The sequence below is a fragment of the Sylvia atricapilla genome, chromosome 3, assembly GCF_009819655.1.
Source record: "Sylvia atricapilla isolate bSylAtr1 chromosome 3, bSylAtr1.pri, whole genome shotgun sequence".
NCBI classification, from domain to species: Eukaryota; Metazoa; Chordata; class Aves; order Passeriformes; family Sylviidae; genus Sylvia; species Sylvia atricapilla.
In genome coordinates, this window is record NC_089142.1 from 31129032 (window position 1) to 31149764 (window position 20733).

General features: G+C 40.3%; 2 protein-coding genes across 2 annotated transcripts; both read right to left on the minus strand.

The window, feature by feature from the left end:
• Positions 1 to 811: 811 nt before the first annotated feature.
• COX7A2 (cytochrome c oxidase subunit 7A2) lies at positions 812 to 4762 on the minus strand. Its single transcript, XM_066315024.1, has 4 exons — positions 4631 to 4762; positions 3466 to 3555; positions 1959 to 2043; positions 812 to 1026 (listed from the first exon to the last, which is right to left on the minus strand). Exons 1-4 carry the CDS (start codon positions 4646 to 4648, stop codon positions 968 to 970), a joined length of 252 nt encoding a protein of 83 aa, XP_066171121.1. The 5' UTR covers positions 4649 to 4762; the 3' UTR covers positions 812 to 967.
• A 4216-nt stretch (positions 4763 to 8978) lies between these two features.
• On the minus strand, positions 8979 to 20733 carry TMEM30A (transmembrane protein 30A). The gene is made up of 7 exons (XM_066315029.1): positions 20432 to 20733; positions 15007 to 15123; positions 14280 to 14387; positions 13927 to 14014; positions 13319 to 13462; positions 11351 to 11560; positions 8979 to 10481 (listed from the first exon to the last, which is right to left on the minus strand). Exons 1-7 carry the CDS (start codon positions 20702 to 20704, stop codon positions 10288 to 10290), a joined length of 1134 nt encoding a protein of 377 aa, XP_066171126.1. The 5' UTR covers positions 20705 to 20733; the 3' UTR covers positions 8979 to 10287.

A 20733-nucleotide genomic window follows, 5' to 3' on the forward strand; every position in this document is an offset into this window, starting at 1 on the left:
GACTTTGGGAATAATAACCCACAAGTAGCAACTTGACAGGAAAGTTAAAAAGGCACAAAATCCATTAGGAACATAAAACTGAACTAGGGATGCACAGCTACAATGTGTTTCCATTATGATTTTCCCCAACAATTGCAATAATCAAGCTAGTAAGAGCCATTATGGTACCTTACAAGTGATGTTTATGCTCTGCTGTGTTGTCCCTCCAACAGTTTGAGGTGAAGTCCCCCATGAGGCTCAAGGCTGGTGAATGTGAGGCTACTCCTGTCTGTCTATGGACTCATCCACTCAGTCTTCCCTGGTTGGGTGGCCCACATCACTTGTCCCTGCCGTCCCTTTAATCCTGACTCATAAGCTCCCTGTCAACTCCTCATCCACCCCCAGGCGGAGTTCCATGCACCTTGGCTGGTCATTGACAGAGGGTAGCACCTCACCTTCCCTGCTGGTCCTTCCATCCCATCACTTCTCTGTGATGCCACTGAAATCACAGCCCTCCACATATGAGCAGGTCTCTAACTGCTCCTGTTCATTCCCTACACTGCATTCCCACAGGGCACTGCTGTGTCCCTGATGAGACAGACCTCCTGGCTGGAGTGTCTGCGAGTCCTTCATGCTGCTCTGCAGGTGCTCCTGCTCACCTGTGATCCCTTTCCTGGCTCTGGGCATCTATGGCTGGCACTGGCATGAAGCTGAGACGAGGAGTGGGATGGACTGAGGCTCTCCTCTGCCAGCAACCTTAGTTTAAAGCCCTCTTCACCAGCTTGGCAGCCAAAAATGCTCACACACATAAACATACAGTCCAGACACCCACTACACCACGTAAAAACTGCTTTATTGATTGCAGTTTACATGTTACAATCAACATATGATTCCAATCATTAAGCCAGCTGCTTGTAATAAGCTGCCACCACAGTCAAATGGGAACTGGACAAAGAGATGTTAGCTGCTGAGGCATCCTCAAGTGGAATCAGTTCGGCTTCTTGGGCATTGAAGAGACAAGCAGATAATAAAGAGCATACATTGTTCCTGAATTAAGAGACAAAAGATATTTTCAGATTAGCACACAGAATTCCTTATAAGTCAGCTTTCTAGTTTGTTCTAGAAAAAATACTGACAATAAAGAGCTGCAATTCAGCCAAAATACATTTCCACATCCCAATTTCTTTTGGTGATTCATATTTTATAAGGAAAAAAAAAAAAACAACTTAAATACATCTCCACAGGTTGCACACAAATAGAGACAGGGAAAAAAAGGGGGGAGAGGTATGTCTGTGGAACCTACACAATCATGAAGTAATGGTTACTGATCCTTAAAGTATCTGAACTGAAAATCTGTTTGATCAACACATTTAAGTTAGATGCTATTACAAAATAGGTAACAAGCAACATAAAGGTTGAATATACACAGTATTTGGAACCTTGGTTATAATTTTGCTAGTTTTCACAGCATATAAAAATCTAGTACACTGAGTATCACCTATCACTAAGAAGAGTCAGGCTAGTGCAAAAACTGGTTAATGTATGTCTATAATTACATTTTACACCTTTGCAGAATAGATTAAGTACTTCTTTTCTCTAACAACATACATAAAACCTGCCCACAGTACCTAGTCTGGGAAAAAGCCACATGAAAACCTAAACCTGGAGAAAGCACAAATGAATACACAGTATGTCCAAATGTGGTTTTTTCTTTTCTACATTAACTTTGCATGTTATAAAGAACAGACTGAAGACATTGTGTAATTACTTTAAAGAGAAAACACCATCCCCTGCTGGAGATTGTACCAAAAAAAACCCAACAACAACAACAACAACAACAACAAAAAACAAAACAAAACAAAACAAAACAAAACAAAACAAAACAAAAAAAAAAAAAAAAAAAAAAAAAACAACACCCAAGCAAACATTAGTGCATTGGAAATTGCACTAAAGCATAAATATTTCAGTATTAGCCTTACCAAACACCGTAAGACCCGTGGTGGCTCTATACAACAGAGAATCTTTTGCCCCCCCTTTGAGATGCACTGGGAGGCCATTATCCTCCTAAGGGAAAGAAGAGACAAAAACAAACTATTTATAGGCAGTTCTTGCAATATTGTGCTAATATAACTACAATTACCCAGCGGAAGAATTACTACCCCACATTATCTTTCTGACTCCCTAAAGACACTGAACCTCATTTAGATCCCACTCTGTACTGAAAGCTTTCACTCTGGTATCAGGTGATGACTCACTAGGGGAGTATAATAAAACATGTACACAGTTCATATCTAAAGCAGTGACTGGCAGATGCCTGAACGCTTCTGACACCAGCCACATCCCTTGGGTGCACAGGATGTGATTACCATCCCTAGAAACCTCCCATCCACCTCCAGCATATTCAATCCCTGATACAGGGAGCAACAGGAGGAGGAGTCTGTATTGTCACTTGGTGGCATACAGATAATTGCTCTGCTTCACCCAAAATAAAACCCCTAGGCACCAGAGCCACATGATCTTTACCCTTGTCAGCAAGATCACACTGCTCTGGACTTCAAGCCAGCCTCCAGAGCTGGTGACCTGCTACCTACTCCAGCTTAACTTGCTGTCCCACAAGAAAGGAATCAAAGGAGGAAGAGATATGCTTAGAAATCTCTGCCAGCAGAAACTGAACCTCTGATCCCCTCACCCTCCCATTTCCTTCCACTAGGCTCATAATGAACACTCTGCTCCTTAGTCAAGTGTCTCAAGAGGACTGGCTTTCACTTTCAGGGGAAAGGAAAGCAATAAGACACTAAAAGTACTTAGGTGGGAATTCTAATATACTTGGTCCCTTTCGTGGAGCTGAAGCCCAGTTTATCCTCAGCATGAAGCTACAGCTCCAGGTTGTGGCTCACAGCTGGGATTTCTCTCTTGAGTGTTCTCTGCTTTTACTACTTCACTCAAGTGGCCCTATAAATCAGGAATAGAGCAATTCAGAAATTATTTTTAAAGAGTCAATAATTTTTAAGGAATTAATCCAATCACTTAAGACCTTTACAGTTTTCGTAATTCAGAAACCAGGTAATACCATATCCTCATTAAAAATTATGGGGCTCATCTATGAGCTATGGAAAGAGATGTAAGATTTCAGGTTAACCTTTTCATTGCATTTCTGTCTTCTCACTCTATTTCTCTATTTGTTCCTTGAACATACTGCCCCATATCAACTCATTTCAGAGTTACTTTGTACCATGCCTAATACTTATGAGAAATTCTGGTACAAATCATTTCATGGGGTAAAAAAACCCTAAAGAGTCAGCAAGTCAAGTATGCATGTAAAAATACTCAACCTCTGCAGAAAATAACTGCTCTAGTGATAAAACTGATTTTGAGAGCTCTCTTCAGATGTAAAGGGAAGCCTGACCAGTTCTTTGGAAAAATAAATGCAGTTATGATCTACTAAAATCTTGTTAATCTACTAACGTTATTCAACTCACTCATTACCTGAAAAAGCTTCTGATTCTCAGAAACTCTATTTACATACTGCCTGCGTGACGCAGTGTTTATGGTTCTCTGGGAAATCTGGCGAAGAGCCTGAAATAAAAGATAAACAGTGTTTTAATAACAGTGACATGTTACAGCTCTGTCCACGCTGGGTGGAAATTGCTTCTTTTAAAAGCAAGATAGAAGTGAGACAGCAAAAAAAGAAAGGTTATTAAAAACAAACAAGCACACACAGAACTTCACCAAAACACACTAGTTTTGAATTCCGTAAATTTTTCAGCCAACTGAAAAGACTGTTTGACTAGCTACTTGAAAAGGAAAAACTCGGGAAAATTGCTTTCAGTAAGATAGAACGGATTTATGGATTTGCAGCACAACCTTCAAGTTCCCTTTTAGGGGAAATCTCGACCTCTGTCCCTTACACCTCCGTTTTAGGCACCATTTTCTGTGTTTGAGTAGCGACAGGGACAAAAACATTTTTGACAACCGTGTTTGTGAGGACAACGAACTCCTGTCATTGCCGCAGTTCACCTACGAGCCACCATCACAGGAGACAACCTTCACAGCGCTAAGGAGGCACCTCCAACCCGCCACACACACAGCTTAAATCATCCTGCCGTGCCGGAAAACAGCCGGAATCTGTTTTCACGGACTGATCATATAGAGTAGCCTACCAAAATAAATGACCTATATACCATTCTTTAATCTGCCTTCGCTAAAATGTCAACGCCCCTAGCGCGGTAGCTCTAAGCTGCCAGCGGCCTCGGCCTCCTTCAAGCAACATTGACACCACATCGCTCGCACACAATTACCACCGCTAAAAACGCAGCCACGGGCGAGCAAACATACAGGCGATGCTGCTGAAAGAACGGGACAAGGCATCTCCTCTCCTTACTCACCCCAAATAAACACGCTATAAAGTACAACCCCTTAGAGACGAGCTAAGCGTACCCGAGCGCCCCGACTCAACCTTATCCTCCCAAGGTCCTGAACTCAGCACTACGCGGAGCGAGCGGGCCGCGCAGGACCTTCCCCGACCCGCGGGTCGCTCCGCAGCGCCCGGCACGGACAGCGGCCACCACGGCCGAGTCCCGCCGTGGGGCGGGCACCCTGAGCCAGCCCCACACGCCGCCGGAGGCAGCGGGCCGCTCTCCCCGGGCCTCACCAGCATGTTCCGCCACATCGCGCCTCTTGGTCCTGTCACCTCCCGCCGGCAACAAGGGCAGCGGAAGGGGAAGCGACTCCCCCGCCCAGGGCGGACGCACCACAGAGGGAGCGGCCCGAGCGCCGCCGCAGAGCCCACAGCAGAGCCCACAGCGCCGCCGCCGGCCCGCCCGGCCCGGCTGAGGCAGCGCGGCGGGGCCGGGGCCCGGGCTGAGACCCCGGCGCTGGGGAGGAGGAGCGGGTCGCCTTTCGAAACACGCAGGCCGGCAGCGGCTGAGGCACACCGGGAGCGTTTGTTTCCTTCCTCACGCCATGCAGCCCCGCCGGGGAACCCGCTGTCAGGGGATTCTGTGGTTGCCGGTCGCCTACCTGCGCCTTCAGAGGGCGCTTTGGGGGATCCATGAAACGTCCCCTCGAGCTCCTGCAGACACAATTTTACATCTCCTTTGGCTGAAAAATACATCTGCAGAGGGCGGGATGCGTGTCCCGGGAGAGCGGCGCCCTGGGCTGTGCCTGTTCGTATGGGCTCGCTGGACAGCCCCAGGGGCGCCGCTTCAGGCAAGGACGCCGAGCGAGGCAGAGGCGACTCGGGCGAGGGGGTCTGGCAGCCCTGGGTGGATGTGGCGTCCTTTATTGAGCCACTACACTCAGAAAACCCAAACTACCCCATGTAGTACCTGCCCACTGCCTCAAGCTTCCTTAGTAATGGGGATACAGAGCACTCCGTATGTGGGGGGAAAAAAAATCCCCAACTTCAGCTCCGTGTTTCACGATGTATAATTACACAGAGTGAAGTAATGCCGGAACTGTAAGAAATACAAACCTGCTTGATTCTCAAGAAGAACCATTTACCCTTCAAGAAACTACTCGGAGAAGCCTGTGTTTTTTCCGCATTGCAGATCAAGCCCCGTAATTGCATCTTCTCATGCTTCAACCTTACGCTGAAATACAATGGCTGTCGGGAATGCTCTTTCCGGGCTTTGCTGCAGTTGAAGTGCACTTGGTTTCTGGCATTACAATACTTTTGCACTGGAGCCAAACCTCATGATGAACAACGTGTGTGAAACACGACAAATGAGTGCTCAATTCAGTATGAAAATAACAAGGATCATATCTCAAAGCACTACACTTCTCAGTCTGATGAGTTGTCCCAGAAAGAAACTAAAAATGCAATGATGAAGAAGCATTTATAGGTAAAGCCTTAGCTGTGCAGAATATTAAAAACAGCATTTAGAAAGCACAGACACGGACAAATAGGTGCTTGAACAAAGCAGGAAACTGGATGCATTATTTAACAAATGGGTTTTCAAACATTCAAGCAGTGCTATCGCAGAATAACACTTAAAAATACATTACTACCACTACAGGACAGATTTCCATTCATTCCTCTTGCACTCATATGACTGTATACAATATTTTATTCTGATTTTCATACACTCAGTTGTATTGAGATACTGGTAAAAGGATCATAATTCACAGAGAAATTATTATTCCTAAATTCTTCTGTGAGGGCTACTTTCTGGTATGTCTGAATCTAAACTTCAGGAATATTTTCTGAAAAAAATACATTTTTACAACAGAAAGGCCATACTTAAAGATTGGCATGTGAGTTACCTACTGATCAAAGCTACAGAATAACTTCTCAGAGCAGGCACAGCTGGTCTCTTCAGTGTTGACTAATTCATGAAGAAATAAAAACTTGAGGGAGTGAGAAATGGCAACTTACTGCTTTAGGATGAAGATGCTTCATTAGAAACAAACACACTGCTTCTTCCTAACTGAACAGAGCAACTCTTGCATGTCTTCCATTGTATAACAAAATTGTTCATCAAAACTCATTGTTGAACAGTTCTGTTTAAGTCAGAAAGAAAACAGGGCTGTTAATCTAGTTGTTTAAAAGCATTTGTCACAAGAGTGTTCTGCCTCTTCAACCAGTAATATAAGGGTACATAATCCTGCTAAAGAGATGACACATAAAATTAGGCCTCAGTAGGCAATCCTAGAGACAGTAACTTTCCTTTCTTCCAAGAATACCACAGTCCAGTCCTTCTGATTTTCGTAATAGAACTAATGAGGTTATTAATTACATTTTTGCACCTCTAACACTATGCATCTCACCATTTTATTTTGCAATATTTGGACACAGTACTCAAGTAAAAATTCAATTAAATTTGCACAAAACTCTGGTATTCCATTTGCTATAATTGTTTGTTTTACATTATTTTTTATCCAGGGTCCAGTGAGAAAGGTCTCCACATACTTCCTTTCAATTTGTAATTTTTAAACATCTTCTTGAGCTTTCTTAATGATTGACTTACACATTTATTCCTGTTTATTTCATCCCTATCACAAAATCAGAGATAATCTTCCAACTTCAGACTTTGTAGCAGCAGTTGATATAACTCAAGTGGATAGTATCACTTCAGTTTCAAGCACAGGCTAAAGATGTTCAGAATGGGAGGCTTATGGGGAGGTAGTTTCTTACTTGAGACTCAGGTTATGTAAGGACCTGCTAATTCTTATCAGGCCATTTTGTAATGGTCTTCAGTCTTAATTGAAACTGTTAAATAAGATTACACATGTAGGCACAGAAGGCAATATGGTGATCAAATATTCTACAAGCCAGAAGGGAGGGAATTTTTACATAAACTCCTGGCGCTCTGAGGAAAATTTAACACTACTACTAAACAAACAAAAAAATCCCAAAATGTTTTACAATTGGCTTTCTGAAAAAACTTCAGAGTCTATTTTTACACTGCCAGAAGCAGTCTCTTCCATAAACTGGTCACATTGCTAAGATGAAAGTGAGAATAAAATTGACATATTTTCTTTTTTTTTTTTTTCTTCTCCTTTGAAAGTGAGCATTTTGGGCAAGTTGTTCAATGCAGACAATGTGGAACATTTTGGGATATTGGAGAGGTTTTATGTCAAGTTACTAAAAAAACCCAAACTTATGTAATACCAAGGGTAGAGCAAAGTTTTGGGAAAGATCACCACCACTGTATCATCACAGGAACTTTGAAGATCGGATTATTCTGTGTTTATGTAATGTTCTTTGTCTTCAGCAGTTATATTCCAGTAACTTTTTTTAATTTACTGTACATACCTGATTTAGACTTTAAACTTAAGTTACCTTTTTCTACTAAGCACTCTCTTCAACTCAAGTCTAACTGTTCTTCCCACTTCAAGTAAGGCATGTGAGAAAAGGGTGCAGTCAGTAGCATTTCCTGTGTATCCAATCCAACCAGCCATGCTCATTGTTCTATCTGTCATGGCCTTTCCTCCCTCAGAGATTTCTATTACAGAAAGACAAGACTTGTATCCTTCAAGGTTTGATATTCATAATTCATCCTTGAAAGATTCCAAGGATCTCCATTGTTATCAACATAACCTCCACACAAATGAGCATGAGTGAAGAGTTTAGAAATTTGACCAGTATTTTAAACTCTTATAAGCACTTTAAACTCCATGGGCACACTGTCTCATGTATTTACTGCTATAGGCTCTCACAGAACCCACTTAATTGCAACAAAAACCAGACAGCAATTCTCACCCTAGTGCACTTCATTGAGACTGAAGATACATTGGCAGCTATAGTCAGTAAAAAAAAAAAAAAAAAAAAAAAAAAAAAAAAAAAAAAAAAAAACAAACAACAAAGGGCATTGAAAAATATTACAAGGTGAAGACAGAAAAATACTTCTTTTTTAATTTTAAGCACAGCCCAAAAAGCAGCCTTTCTCATTTGGAAAAAATAGAAATTATGAATGAAGCAGAATACATTTGCATTTTAAGTGACAAACACAAAGTTTAAAAATTAAAAGATATTTTAATAACCAGTAATTATGAGACATTCCTTTGCTCATTTACTCTATCTTGGACTAGCAGCCACTCAACAGCTGAAAGCCAGTTTAACACGTTCTGCAAGTTTTCAAGGGTAATTAATTACCCTTATTCTGTAACTCCAGCAACATGAATATGACACTGTAAATAAAATCTTAAAAGGTACTGTTTGAAAGCCATGTTCTGCTAGACTGTACTGTGCAAATAAATTATTATATGGAGTTACAGAGAGCTAGCACACTGGAAATGCTGTCTCATTCCACAGTTTACCCAGACTTACACATTTAAACTCTTAGGCTACAGAAGTAATTATGTACAACCAGTCATGTGATTATGTAATAAATTAATAGTTTTGTTTAAAGTTGCCTGTAGATTAAGCTATTGGACCATGCATTTTTGTAATAAATATGCAATCCCAGAAGTACAACTCATTTAAAACTACATTTACACTTAATGATGTCCTTTCATCCAGATAAAAATAAATGTATGTTCAAGAACAAAACCAAATCTCTTACTAAATGGTTTGCAGAATTTATTAGGTCTCTTTTAATATACTCCATACTTTATCAAGCTAGTTGCATATAAAGTGATCTCCACCATATACATTACAGTTTCTGTGCAGCATCTAAAAAAAGTCACCAAAAAGTAGTATTTTACAGGTTGCAGTTAACTTTTAATTAACCTAGAGGTGAATCCTTCTGTAATTTAAGACACTAGCCTGCACGTTGCATCTAACTGCAATATTTAAATTATGTTTCACAGCAAGCTAAACCTGCATTTCAGGGAAAAATATCACTGCCATCTAAACTTCTGAACTTCTGTAGTTTACTTCCTTAACACCGCAAAAAATTAATGTGGTGTTCACTCCAAATAAGCAACAAGTAAACAATTCCCTTAAAACAAAGCCTGTTCAGAATACATATGCTTTTAAAAAAATTAGGAACCTCCTCCAGTAAAAGGAATTCACCCCCATGAATGAATGGAAAAAAACTTTTTAAGTTCTTGATGAATGCTTGGTGCTGCTCTTAAAAAGCAGTATCAGCAAAAAGTGAACTAGTATTGGATATGACTTAAAGCAAAGAAAATTAGAAAAAGATTATACCTGCAACAAGCACGTCCCAATTGAGAACAATTTTTTAAAGGGTCTCATGCATATAATTAAAAAATAGGTTTTCTGGTATTTTCATAGGATGCTTGTTTACTGGCCAGGCACATATATTGTAAATATACAAAGAATCCAGAGTGCTGAAGTTTACAGAGCACTTAGAGGATTTAATATAACACAGGTGGGTAGGACACAGAAAAAATATTTAACAACTTGTATAAATATATTAAAATCTCAGCAAGAAATGTAGGAGCCCATGCACACAAGACAGTAAATTGAAGAAAACATTTAAGACTTGACTTCTTCCAACAGCACTGACACCTGAATTCTGGAAAGTCAACAACGTACAGTATCTTAGAACCATCTTTCTCCACACAATCTAAATGTACTGAATCATACAGACATTACATAGCAAGTGAACAAGCAGCAGATGCATCAAGGGAACAGGAGCTATATGCATCATGTGGCCTGCCCAGTTAGAGGCAAACATCAGAAAAATTGTTTCTGACGTAAGCAGAGATACAATCAATAGAGCTAATTGTATACCCGTCATTTTCAAGAGTTAATCCACAGAATGGGAAAGGGGAGCTTTAGGTAAAAATTATGCACCCAGTTTCCGAAATGACAGAAGCAGAGATTTATCTTTCAAAAACTGGATCCATTCTGGACTGGCCTTGACGCACATGCAGTACATTTACTTTCAGAATGCAAGATTAATTTGGAATGTCTGCACTGGTGTTTCGATTGCCGTATTTGTGATGAATGAACAGCAACACCACTCCTAAGAAGAAGCATATGGACCCTACAGTGATGTAAGCAATTCCCAGGAAAGGATTTTTGCCTCCCATCCACGAGATGGTGCTTAGGATCATCCTTTTTCGTCCATCAAAACTGTGTACAGGGTAATCTGAAAAACATTTAGGAAAACAAGAAGCAAGTTTCCAAACCTAGCTTGAAAGTGGGCAAATGAAAATTCTGGGTCATTTCACTCAGGTTCCAAATACTAACTGCTGCCTTTGGAACTGGAATTGCAAATATGAAACATTCAGCTGTTCTTTTCGGCTAAAACTAATCTGGGCATTGTCAGCTACTTCAAAACAAACACCATGTTAGGAGACACTAACCCTGAAGAAGAGTAAAATGCATGATTTTGTGTCCCTTCAGTAAAGTGAGGGACATATAAATTTTAGTCCTCATGTCTATTTTACTACAAAATTTCTCTCTACATTTATTCAGTTTTACATGAACTCCCCACAGCTTTACAGCAAAGGAGAAAACTGAAGTAGCTATATAAAAACTAACACTAAGTGCTTTTGGATTTTAAGAATTCAGTAACTACAACAACCCTCCTTCTCTAGGCCCCTGCATTTCTACCTAATATTTAGTTTCCCCAAACAAAATGACAGACCTTCACCTGATTCACAGCTCTTTTTTGTGACCTTCAGAGTCAGTCTGCCCTTCACTGCATAATGTCATGTCACATTGAAGTTACAGTTCTTAAATTCCTTGGCTACCAGCTACTTCTGTTCTTTCCTTTTTTCCTACACTTTTCTCAATTCCTTCGCAGCACCCAACCAATCTGATTTCCCTGTCTCTATGAAGCTATTAATGCTATATAACTAGCACAGAGGTAAAAGATGGTAACAGTCTACCTAGCTCTCAGGCCAGTGTTCAACCACAGCTCTTTTTTTAGAGATGGAAAGAAGGCTAGTTCAGTCTGATAACTTGCAAATATATGCTTGTGTAATCCAGCAAAGGGCTGCTTTCAAAGGATACTGTATGCAATATCCAAGGAATATTTTCCAGCCTGTAAGGTAGGCTGTAAGTTATTCTTCCTTTCGATGAGGCGATAGAGCTTGCGGAACGTTGGCAGAGCGGCCGTGCGCATCCACACGATGAAATCCTCGTTGATGAAGCCGTTGTTGTCAGGCTCTGCTGGGTCCAGCATATACACTGGCTTGGGCCAGTTCACAGGTTTTGTTGTGCCTAGGATTAAACAAAAATAATAAAGTATTGCCAGTTCAGGACTGAATAAGTGACACAATGGCTCATCAAAATCCATTCTAATATCACAAAAAACCCCACACTAACTTCTAAACAGTATGGACAGGTTGACTCATTACTACTGCAACACACTGGGCTGTTTAGGCGTTTTTTTTATTTTGCAGTTTAGGTAAGTTGAAATCTGTAAATAACTAACGTAATTCATAACAGCACTGTTCATTTGTTTAAACAATTCATGTGGGTAGGAAGTCATGTCTCAAAGCACTGCTTGGTGGGTAATTCTCCATTATGACAACAGGTCTTCTGCTCACTTGGTAGACTTTGAGTACCATTTCCTGAAACATGAGCAAGTAATACTGTAAACATAATTTCAGATTATGTCCAAATGCTTTTGCTGGTGTTATTGGAAATACAATTGTATTAGGGTAAGGTATCTGCTTTTCCAAAGGTAGATGGTATCACACTGCCAACACATAATTTGGCTATGACTAAGCAAGAAACCCACATCAGGTTAAGCCTGAGGTTATTATATACCTTGCATAAACACACATGCTCTTAGAGCCCTAAGAAGACTCTTCAGACATAGTAGCCAAAGGAAACTTTTATTTTTCCAAACTGTATCTAACCTAAAAAATGAGACACAACAGTCACTTCTAATAACAAAACAAAAGGATCAGTTTTTTGAGAACAGCCCAACCTAGCCATAGAGACATTTAAATGAAAACTCCATATGAAGAGTTTCGTTTAACAACTGCAGGATTTCTTTGTAACTTAAATTCAAACACAATAGAACTCGTACTGGTCCTGACTGGAATAAAATTATTTAAATTTAAAATATTATTTAATTTTAAATTATTATTTTAAAATATTATTTACAATTAAAATTTTAAATATTTTATTAAAAAAATATTTCTTTACAGTGGCTGGTACGGGACAATGTTTTGGATTTGTGCTGGACAGTGTTGATAAAGAGATGTTTCTGCTATTGCTAAGCACTATTTGCCAGCATCAAGACCTCTTCTGCTCCTCACCTCACCCCACCTGAGAGGAGACTGGGGGGTCCAGGAGAGATTGGGAGGGGACACAGATGGGATAGCTGATCCCAGCGGACCAAAGAGATCTCCCGTAAGATAGAAAAGGGCAGGCAGATGTAGGCAGGGCCTACTTTGGCTCAGGGACTCAGATGGTGGTGAGCAATTCTTTTCTTTTCCATTACTTGTTTTTCTCGGGGTTTATTTTCCTCTCTCTTTGGTGTGCTTTGGGTTTGGTTGGTTGTTTTTAATTACTAAACAGTCTTCATCTCAACCTATGTGCCTTCTCACTTTCAGCCTTCCAGTTCTTCTTCCCACTGACCAAGGGCATGGTTAGTGAGACACTGTGTGATGCTTAGTTGCCAAGTGGAGTCAAACCCCAGCAGCAACATTACACATTTTTTAGTATTCAGAGTACAAAAAAAAAAATCAGAAATTAAAAACTATCAAATTAATGATTACAGTAAAGGTAAAAACCAAACACTTTCACCAGAAACCTGCAGCTTTTAGAAAACTTGCAACTTAAAGACAACCTTTCAAAGAGCAGAGTAGTCCTCAGCTTAGAATTCTTTAGAGAATATTTATTTTAGCACATTCAGAAAAATGTCAGTGAAGCAAAATTCTGAAATGTGTTTGAAATCAAAACCTAAACCAAAAGGTGGTTGAAGCATTTTGCTGTTCTTAAAATTTCTCTCTTTTCTTGTTTTACCTTGGAAAAGCGCAGTTAAGTTGTTTCCATCTCCTGTAGGATTCCTGAACTTTACATTTTTATCTGTCCACCATGCAATGCCTTTTTTGATCAAAGTAATCGGAGTCCTTGTGTCATTATCAATGCGGTATAACTTCAGTGTATCTAAAGACAAAATCAAATTAGAAGACCAGCTGCAGAAAATTTCATTAGACAGATGGTCTTGATAAGCACTGAAACAATTACCTCCAGGAGAAAACAAAACAAAAATAACCAGGCAAGGCATTTACTAACTGCCTCATACAATCACAAGCTGTTCTGTAAGAATCAGTGTATATGAGATAGCAGTTTATTATCCATATATGATATCTATGTTTCTACATCACAGCAGTAGCAGATTCTCAAAACAGGTATTTCCATCCTTTGTGTGCTATGAGATTAAATTAATTCTCCTAGCAATTTTGAAACAATTACGAGCAGTAGAAGACATTTATTTTAATCTGAACAATGAAAATGTGTTAATTCAAAACAGAAAAGCCCATGGTATCTTTATTCAGAATAATGTACAACAGAAAACATACACTAGATCACAGACCCATATAAGTGATAACTTAAAATTGTTACCATACCATTAAACATACTGTTGGCAATAGCTCCACAAGGAGCAATGGGTTTGTCCTCATTTGTGCGATAAGGCTCACATTCCTTACTTGGATTCTGATAGTCAGAAAGAAAAAAGGCAAATGAGTCTGTGCTAGTTTACACAACTACCCTGGTTTTTACTACATGACCAACACAAAATTTTATAATACGTTATAGTTGTTTTCAGTAATAAAAATCACAAAATATCAGTTCCTTATGGTTGCTTTCTGTTATGCAAAAATTCTAGTACCTCTTTATCAATTAACTAAATACTCTATGTGGTGATTTATCCAACAGGCAGAAATTAGTTGCTCATTCACATCCAAGTGTGAATACCTACAAGTAGTGAGCTGTTGTCTCCATTTAGCTGGCTGTCGTCTCGAGACTTCACGTAACGACGGTGGTTTTGATAGAAGTTGGAAAGTCCGTAATACATGAATACATTGCTCTACATGAAGCAAAAAGGGAAAGAGATTTTCATCCACACAAATCTGCACTTTCAAGCCTTTAAACTCTATGTTTACAGCAACATTCATACAGTAAGAACCTTTCTTCATACTGAGTACATAAAAGTACTATCCTAACAAGGCTGAAGTCAAACAATATAAACATGCCATCAACTATCAGAATGATATTCACCGGCACTAATCCAAATACCTGTCTTGACCAATGCAGAACCCATAAGCCTCATTTGTCCCCAGTCTGCCAGAAAGCACTTATCTGGTATTTCCAATTCCTGTTGAACTGAGATTTTGTAGATCATGCAGGAACAGCTGATCTACTCTCCACCTGTGTGACACATAGGTAACTCCGAATGTGTAAAACACAAGCATTCCACTTAATGTTGCACATTTCCAGATAAAAAAGAGTCATTAAGAAACATCTCATCCCTGCTATTGAAAAAGGGAACACAAAAATCAGATCCAAGTTCAAAGGAAAACTAAAAATAATCCTCTAAAATATAATAGAAAAGAAAAATAAACACTTAAGTGACAAAACTTTCTTTTTCAATATGAAATAGATCATGTAAAACGTTCTGACTTCATCCTGCATACAGGGCAGCATACCTCAAATGAATGTTCCAGTGTGAAATTGATGGTGCATGTACAAGGGGGTGTGCTGTCCCAGGACACATTTAAGCATTTGTTGCAGGGACTAGAAGGTTCTGTTCCTGTGTAGTCAATCTGTAACATGAAAAGCAGTCATTAATTTACATTATTTTACAATGGGAGAGTTAAGAAAAAATATTATTAAGCCAAAGAGGTTTTGTGGCATTTATTTTGCAATCGTTATCTCAAGACCAAGAGCATATTCAGGCTGATCCGACAACCACAAGAAGTCTCTTCCAACAGTAACCATTCTATGATTCTGTAAACCAGTTTTTGATTCTGACTATATGGTTCATTTCAGATGCAAACAAATTTAACACTGAGGTGAAATTACTCCCACAGCAAAACCAAACAAAACCAACAAGCTCTCCCACAGCCCTAACCCCACAACAAACCAACCAACCAAAAAAAAACAAACCAAAACAAAACCAGCAGACACTCCAGACGTCATCATGTTTTCAAACACACACTATGACAAGCAAATCTCAGCTTTTACATGCCTTCCAGAGAGATTGGGCTTTTTAAAGTCTAGGAATCAAAAAAAAAAAAAAAAAATTTTTTTTGCATTTAAGAATTTGTTTCGTTGACCACTTTAGCCACCTAATTAAAAGTTGAAAAAAAAAATTTTAAAAATCACTTAATGCTCAAATTGTCCTAAAACAGGAAAGGTTAATACAACAATATTTTGTCAGGAATGGAAAAATAACCCGTATATAGACAAGTAGGATGATCAGTATTAATCTGGCTTATACAATATTATCTGTCTTGAATAGCGTAGACCAGAAAAAGCCGTTTCTTAAAATCTGTCCATTCAGCCTCAGCAACCACAAGCTCACCCTACAGTCCAAGCCAACTCAAGTGGCTTGACCACAGTAGCTCTTTCTCACATGCAGCTGCAGCAAGTGTGGCAGAAGAAATCTTCCATCTGTCTACAAAAGATGTATTTCCACACTTATGAATTACCTATTTTAGAATTGACTTAGATTGGTGAAATATATACCTTATACTTATTGGAAAAAAAAAAAAAAAAAAAGGCTTAGCAGCAGTAGCATTTACAGTACATCTATACAGTCATATGAAAGGCTGCTGCAAGTGGTTTTTCCTGATTTATATCTGTAGTAGAAAGCATAACCAAGAATTAGTGATTTATGATGGGTCCTAATACCCGTATTAAGGTTAGCTAAAATAAACATACAGTGTGTGTTCAGGAAAGAATTGAAGCCTATTTTCCTCTGCATCTTCTTCAGGGTCTCTGTGATTTCTCAAATACCTATTTCTCTCCTGCGATTTCTCAAGTATCTATTAAGCTGCAACCAGTTCCATCAGCAAGCACTTACTGATTGGCATTTGCTCTGCTGCCAGATTTCTGACAGACAAAACCTACATGCTAATGAGCCTAGCTGAAACTAGACAGCTTCAGAAGCTATTAGCTGGCTGAGAGAGAGGGAGATTGAGAGAGGATCACAATCTTTGTTCCTCAGCTGAACAAGATATTAAGTTTATGCTGATCTAGAAATAGCACTGCTGCAGCAGCCATGCCAAGCTCTGTTTAGCTACAGCGACAGACCCCACTGCCGCTCTCAATGAACAATGCATCTCATTTGTTGAAGGCTAACTCAGGGGTGTGTCCTGCTAAAGTAAGCTGAAGCAAGCATTTCCTTTAGAAAAGACCTGTCACAGTGTGAGAAGTTTTAGATCAAGAGCTCACGCTAAAGATTAAGGCTGCAAAAGTCCTAAAGGCTTCCCTTTTAAAAATGTAATTGACTACATTCTGTGGAGCATGAAATTGATGTATATTGAAGCAGGACCATGCTCTGATGCACTGTTATCAGCTTGCATGCTATCAAAGAGCTTTCCTGTACAGTAACTGCCAACACAAGTGTTTTGTTCTGCATCCACATTTACAGATTACATTCAAGAGAAAGCTTATTTAAAAAGACAGAGGCATCCATCTTCAACTTTTCACAAAGGAACATTCTGACTGTAAGAGCTAAGGACTGACTGTGGAGTCCACAGCAAGAACCTGCCTGACCCCACTGTTCTGTCCCCCAGGATCGGCCAACATCTGATGACCTGACACAATGAGTCCTTCCAAAAAACTCCAGATTTAAAGACATTGGGTATATCCAAGTTAATCCACACCAATGGCCTTTCAGGCTGTTGATGTCTAACAGCTGACATACACCTATAGAAATAATGTAACTACTGCATACACATATTCTCCAAACTATTTGAGATTTTGCAGACTTCATACTTTGTCATCCTACTCTGCTTGGCCATTTCCTATATAAAAGGCAATCCATAAATCTGGTCCTCTTTGCAGGTTTTATTAATTTTTGTATCATTTCTGACATGGGACTACAGGAACTGTACACAAGGCTGAAGATGTAGGTAACAGTAACGTACTTACTTTCCGTTCTCCATTCCTAGCCATGCCTTAAGTCAATCTAGCTTTTTATCTACCATTATGCATTTCCCAGCAGCAATCACAGCACAAAGATCTTTTTCTTACACATTTAATACTTTGTATAATCCTCACAATTTATAATACATTAATATGCTCTGTCAACGCTTCTTATTCACTCTGTATATATTAAAAAAAAAACAAAATATCAAAAAATCCCACACCTCCAGGAAATACAATTACAGGCAAAGAGACATTTACACAGCTGATTAATTCTCCACCCAAATGAACTATTTTCAAGGCAGACCCAAGATAAATGACTGATCATATCCTTTTGAAACAATGAAAAAATGCTAGAGACAACAAAAACCCAATAATTCTAGTACACTTAAACTGTTGGAAATCTTCCACATTTGAATTCAAGACATCTTATAAAGGAAATCAATGGAAGAGGTACATTTTGCTGCTCAGTCCTTGCACCTGTAGAACAGTGCAGTCCACAGAAATACTAATGGCTCCCATACCTTGTTTCAGGAAAGAGTGACTTGAAACTAAATGTGTATTTCAAGGTCACAAATTATACATCGTATTCAATTCTAATGCACTTAAGTTTACAGGCACATCCACACACATTTAAGAGGTTTGCTATTGCCTAGGAGGTAGGTGTAAATAACCACCTGTGCTTCCTCCCCCGATTACAATTCTAAAAAAGCTTAGTCACTGCATGTAGCTTCTGGATGTCTTGTCTCCCACAGCTAAAGTTACAGCTGTTTGTGAATAACTTTTGGAGGTTATAACAAAAGCCAGCATTCTAAACAGGGACATATGTCATCTAAGCATATATGTGACAGCAGCATCTTAAACTGCATGCCTCAGTGGTTTAGAGCCCAGATGTTGGTCCTAATTGGTAAAAAGCTTTATCTGTGTTTTGCAGCTGCAACTATAAAGCCTTTTTTTATTTAAACTTGTTTTTGAAATTCAGATGCCTTTAGGAGGATAATCTTATTTGCAGAATGTCACTGAATAAGCACTTCATAAAACATTTATGAGGATCAGGCAACAGAGCACAAGTTTCCCCCTCCAAAGGCCCTCCCGTCCTCACAGAAGCCTAACAATTGGATTTTTGAGAATTTCAAAAAGTGAAAGAGTAAATCCATACCACAAAATGAACAAATTTTCCAGTCTTTCCAGTCCTGAGTATCTTGAAATTAGAGAGGATTGAAAGCCTGTGCCTGCCAACTGGTCTCCATTACAAATGGTTACTGTTGCTCTATGTACACAACCTGATTGTGTAGGGGAGCACTGGGCGTGCTCCCAGCTCACCTACGACTTTTTGGACAAATGTTATAGATGGGAACAACTGTTTTTTGGGTTCTACTGGAACTTACCAGGAGAGTCCCTAACTGAGCTGCTTAAGCAACAGTATATAAAAATCCTGTATATGCACACAGCAGCAATATAGGCACAAGAAGTCGTGTACATTTTCGGACTCATGAAACTGATGTGCTTCTTGTTCCCAGAGATCAATGCTGATTCAGTTATAATGGAAAAAGGATGTATTTGTCCAATTAAAATGATCTAAAACTTTGTACTGCTTTACTGTAAAAATGGCTATTTTAAACGCAGCTATCACCAAAAGTAAGAGTTAGCAAGGATATTTTTTTATTTTGCTCCATGGAGTGTTGAAAACATGCAATTGTATTTACCTCAAATATGACACCACACGACAATTTAAAAATCTATGTGCTCTGAAGCACTTGTGCCAATTTCCAGACGTTCAGCATAACCCCAACACTTGATATAAGAAGCAACTATTTTTTAAAAAACATGCTTACAGACAAATTAGGATGCTGAAAAATACACTTCAGCTTTTGGGGTTTTCCCTTCTGCTTTTCTCCTTGACTGTAACTGTAGATCTTAACATAAAAGGGCATAAAATTGGTTTCGTTATAACCTTATTTGAATTTTAAGGGAAATATGGAAATATCATTTATTCCCTGCTTCATAATCTCTCCACCTAATTGGGCTTTACTGACATCTTACTGCCACCAGCCAAGCCACTGTCTTAAACACTACATATTTGAACGTGACAGTCCAGTAACTAGAGTGATCTGATCCACAAAAATTCATATTCTCCAATAAAACAACACAACAATCAACCACACACCTTTTTCCTTACAATCAATCTCAGTCATAGAAGTTCACCAAAACTAACAATAGCTGTCAATTGCTTCCCAAGGCTTCCTTACAACACAAACAGGTTCTGTTATCAAATAAACCCATCTGTGAAATACAGTTCAGTTGTCAGCTAATGCTCAACAACTTTTCACAGCAGTAGCATGACTGAATATCAGATGTAAATTACTCGAGTTTTCTAAGTGTTAACTAGAAAAAGGCATACTCTTCGATCCTCGTTTCCGAATTTACTCTGCATACCCTGGTCTCCCATACAGCACCCGCAACGTTAAATCATCGGTGCAGGGGAGAATTACAGCAATACAATCACCACAGAGCTTTTTTGCTGAAAATACAATTACTTAGGAACGTTTGAAGACAAATAATGGACTGTCACAGGCTATCCCCACGGATGATGTGAACAGTTTATGTACTGTTGAAGAAAATAACGCTCTCTGGGCTGTGTCGGTGAAATGCTGGCAGTAACTTCCCTGGAAGTTCCCTCGGGAGCACTGACAGAACTCACAGAAGGGCTACAGCCTAAGCCGAGATGACTGTCACCTCGGTGTCTGCTCACGGTAATTAATTAATGGGCGCTTTGCTGACGAGCACAGACGCTAGGCCGGGTCGCAGCCGCCCGGGGGCCGTGTCCGCTGGGCAGAGAGGCCGCCTGGGTGTCCGCGGCGTCCCGGCAGGCCGGGAGGGCACCGGATCTCCGCAGGCGGCCCCCGGGCAGCCGGCCCCCGCTCGCCCTGCCCGGCCCGGCCTCCCCGAGCGGGCCCCGGGTGCTCCCGCCCCGCGCACCTCGTACTCGCGGATGTTGTTGGAGGTGACGAAGATGCCGATGCCGATGGGGATGAAGATGAGGCCGATGATGAAGAAGGCCGGCAGCACCGTGCCCGCCGTCAGGATGGGCTGCCAAGCCGGCAGCCGCTGCTGCTTGAACGCGGTGTTGTCGGGCTTGCGGGTCTTCACGGCGCCCCCGCCGCCGCCGCCCACCGCGCCGCCGCCCGGCACCCCGACGCCGCCCGAGGGGTGCCCGTCCGCCTCCTCCTTGGCGCTGTAGTTCACCGCCATGGCGCCGCCGCCGCCGCCGCGCCACACGT

What these genes read in the sequence shown, in the direction of transcription:
- COX7A2 (XM_066315024.1), bottom strand. An exon ending in AGAATCAGAAGCTTTTTCAG is followed by an intron (nt 2,044 to 3,465) that starts GTAATGAGTGAG and finishes TCTTTCCCTTAG; the next exon opens with GAGGATAATGGCCTCCCAGT. An exon ending in CACGGGTCTTACGGTGTTTG is followed by an intron (nt 1,027 to 1,958) that starts GTAAGGCTAATA and finishes CTCTTAATTCAG; the next exon opens with GAACAATGTATGCTCTTTAT.
- TMEM30A (XM_066315029.1), bottom strand. Translation starts at nt 20,704, where the DNA reads ATGGCGGTGAACTACAGCGCCAAGGAGGAGGCGGACGGGCACCCCTCG. An exon ending in CACTGGAACATTCATTTGAG is followed by an intron (nt 14,388 to 15,006) that starts GTATGCTGCCCT and finishes TGCTTCATGTAG; the next exon opens with AGCAATGTATTCATGTATTA. An exon ending in TTCCTTGGATATTGCATACA is followed by an intron (nt 10,482 to 11,350) that starts GTATCCTTTGAA and finishes AATGTTTTTCAG; the next exon opens with ATTACCCTGTACACAGTTTT.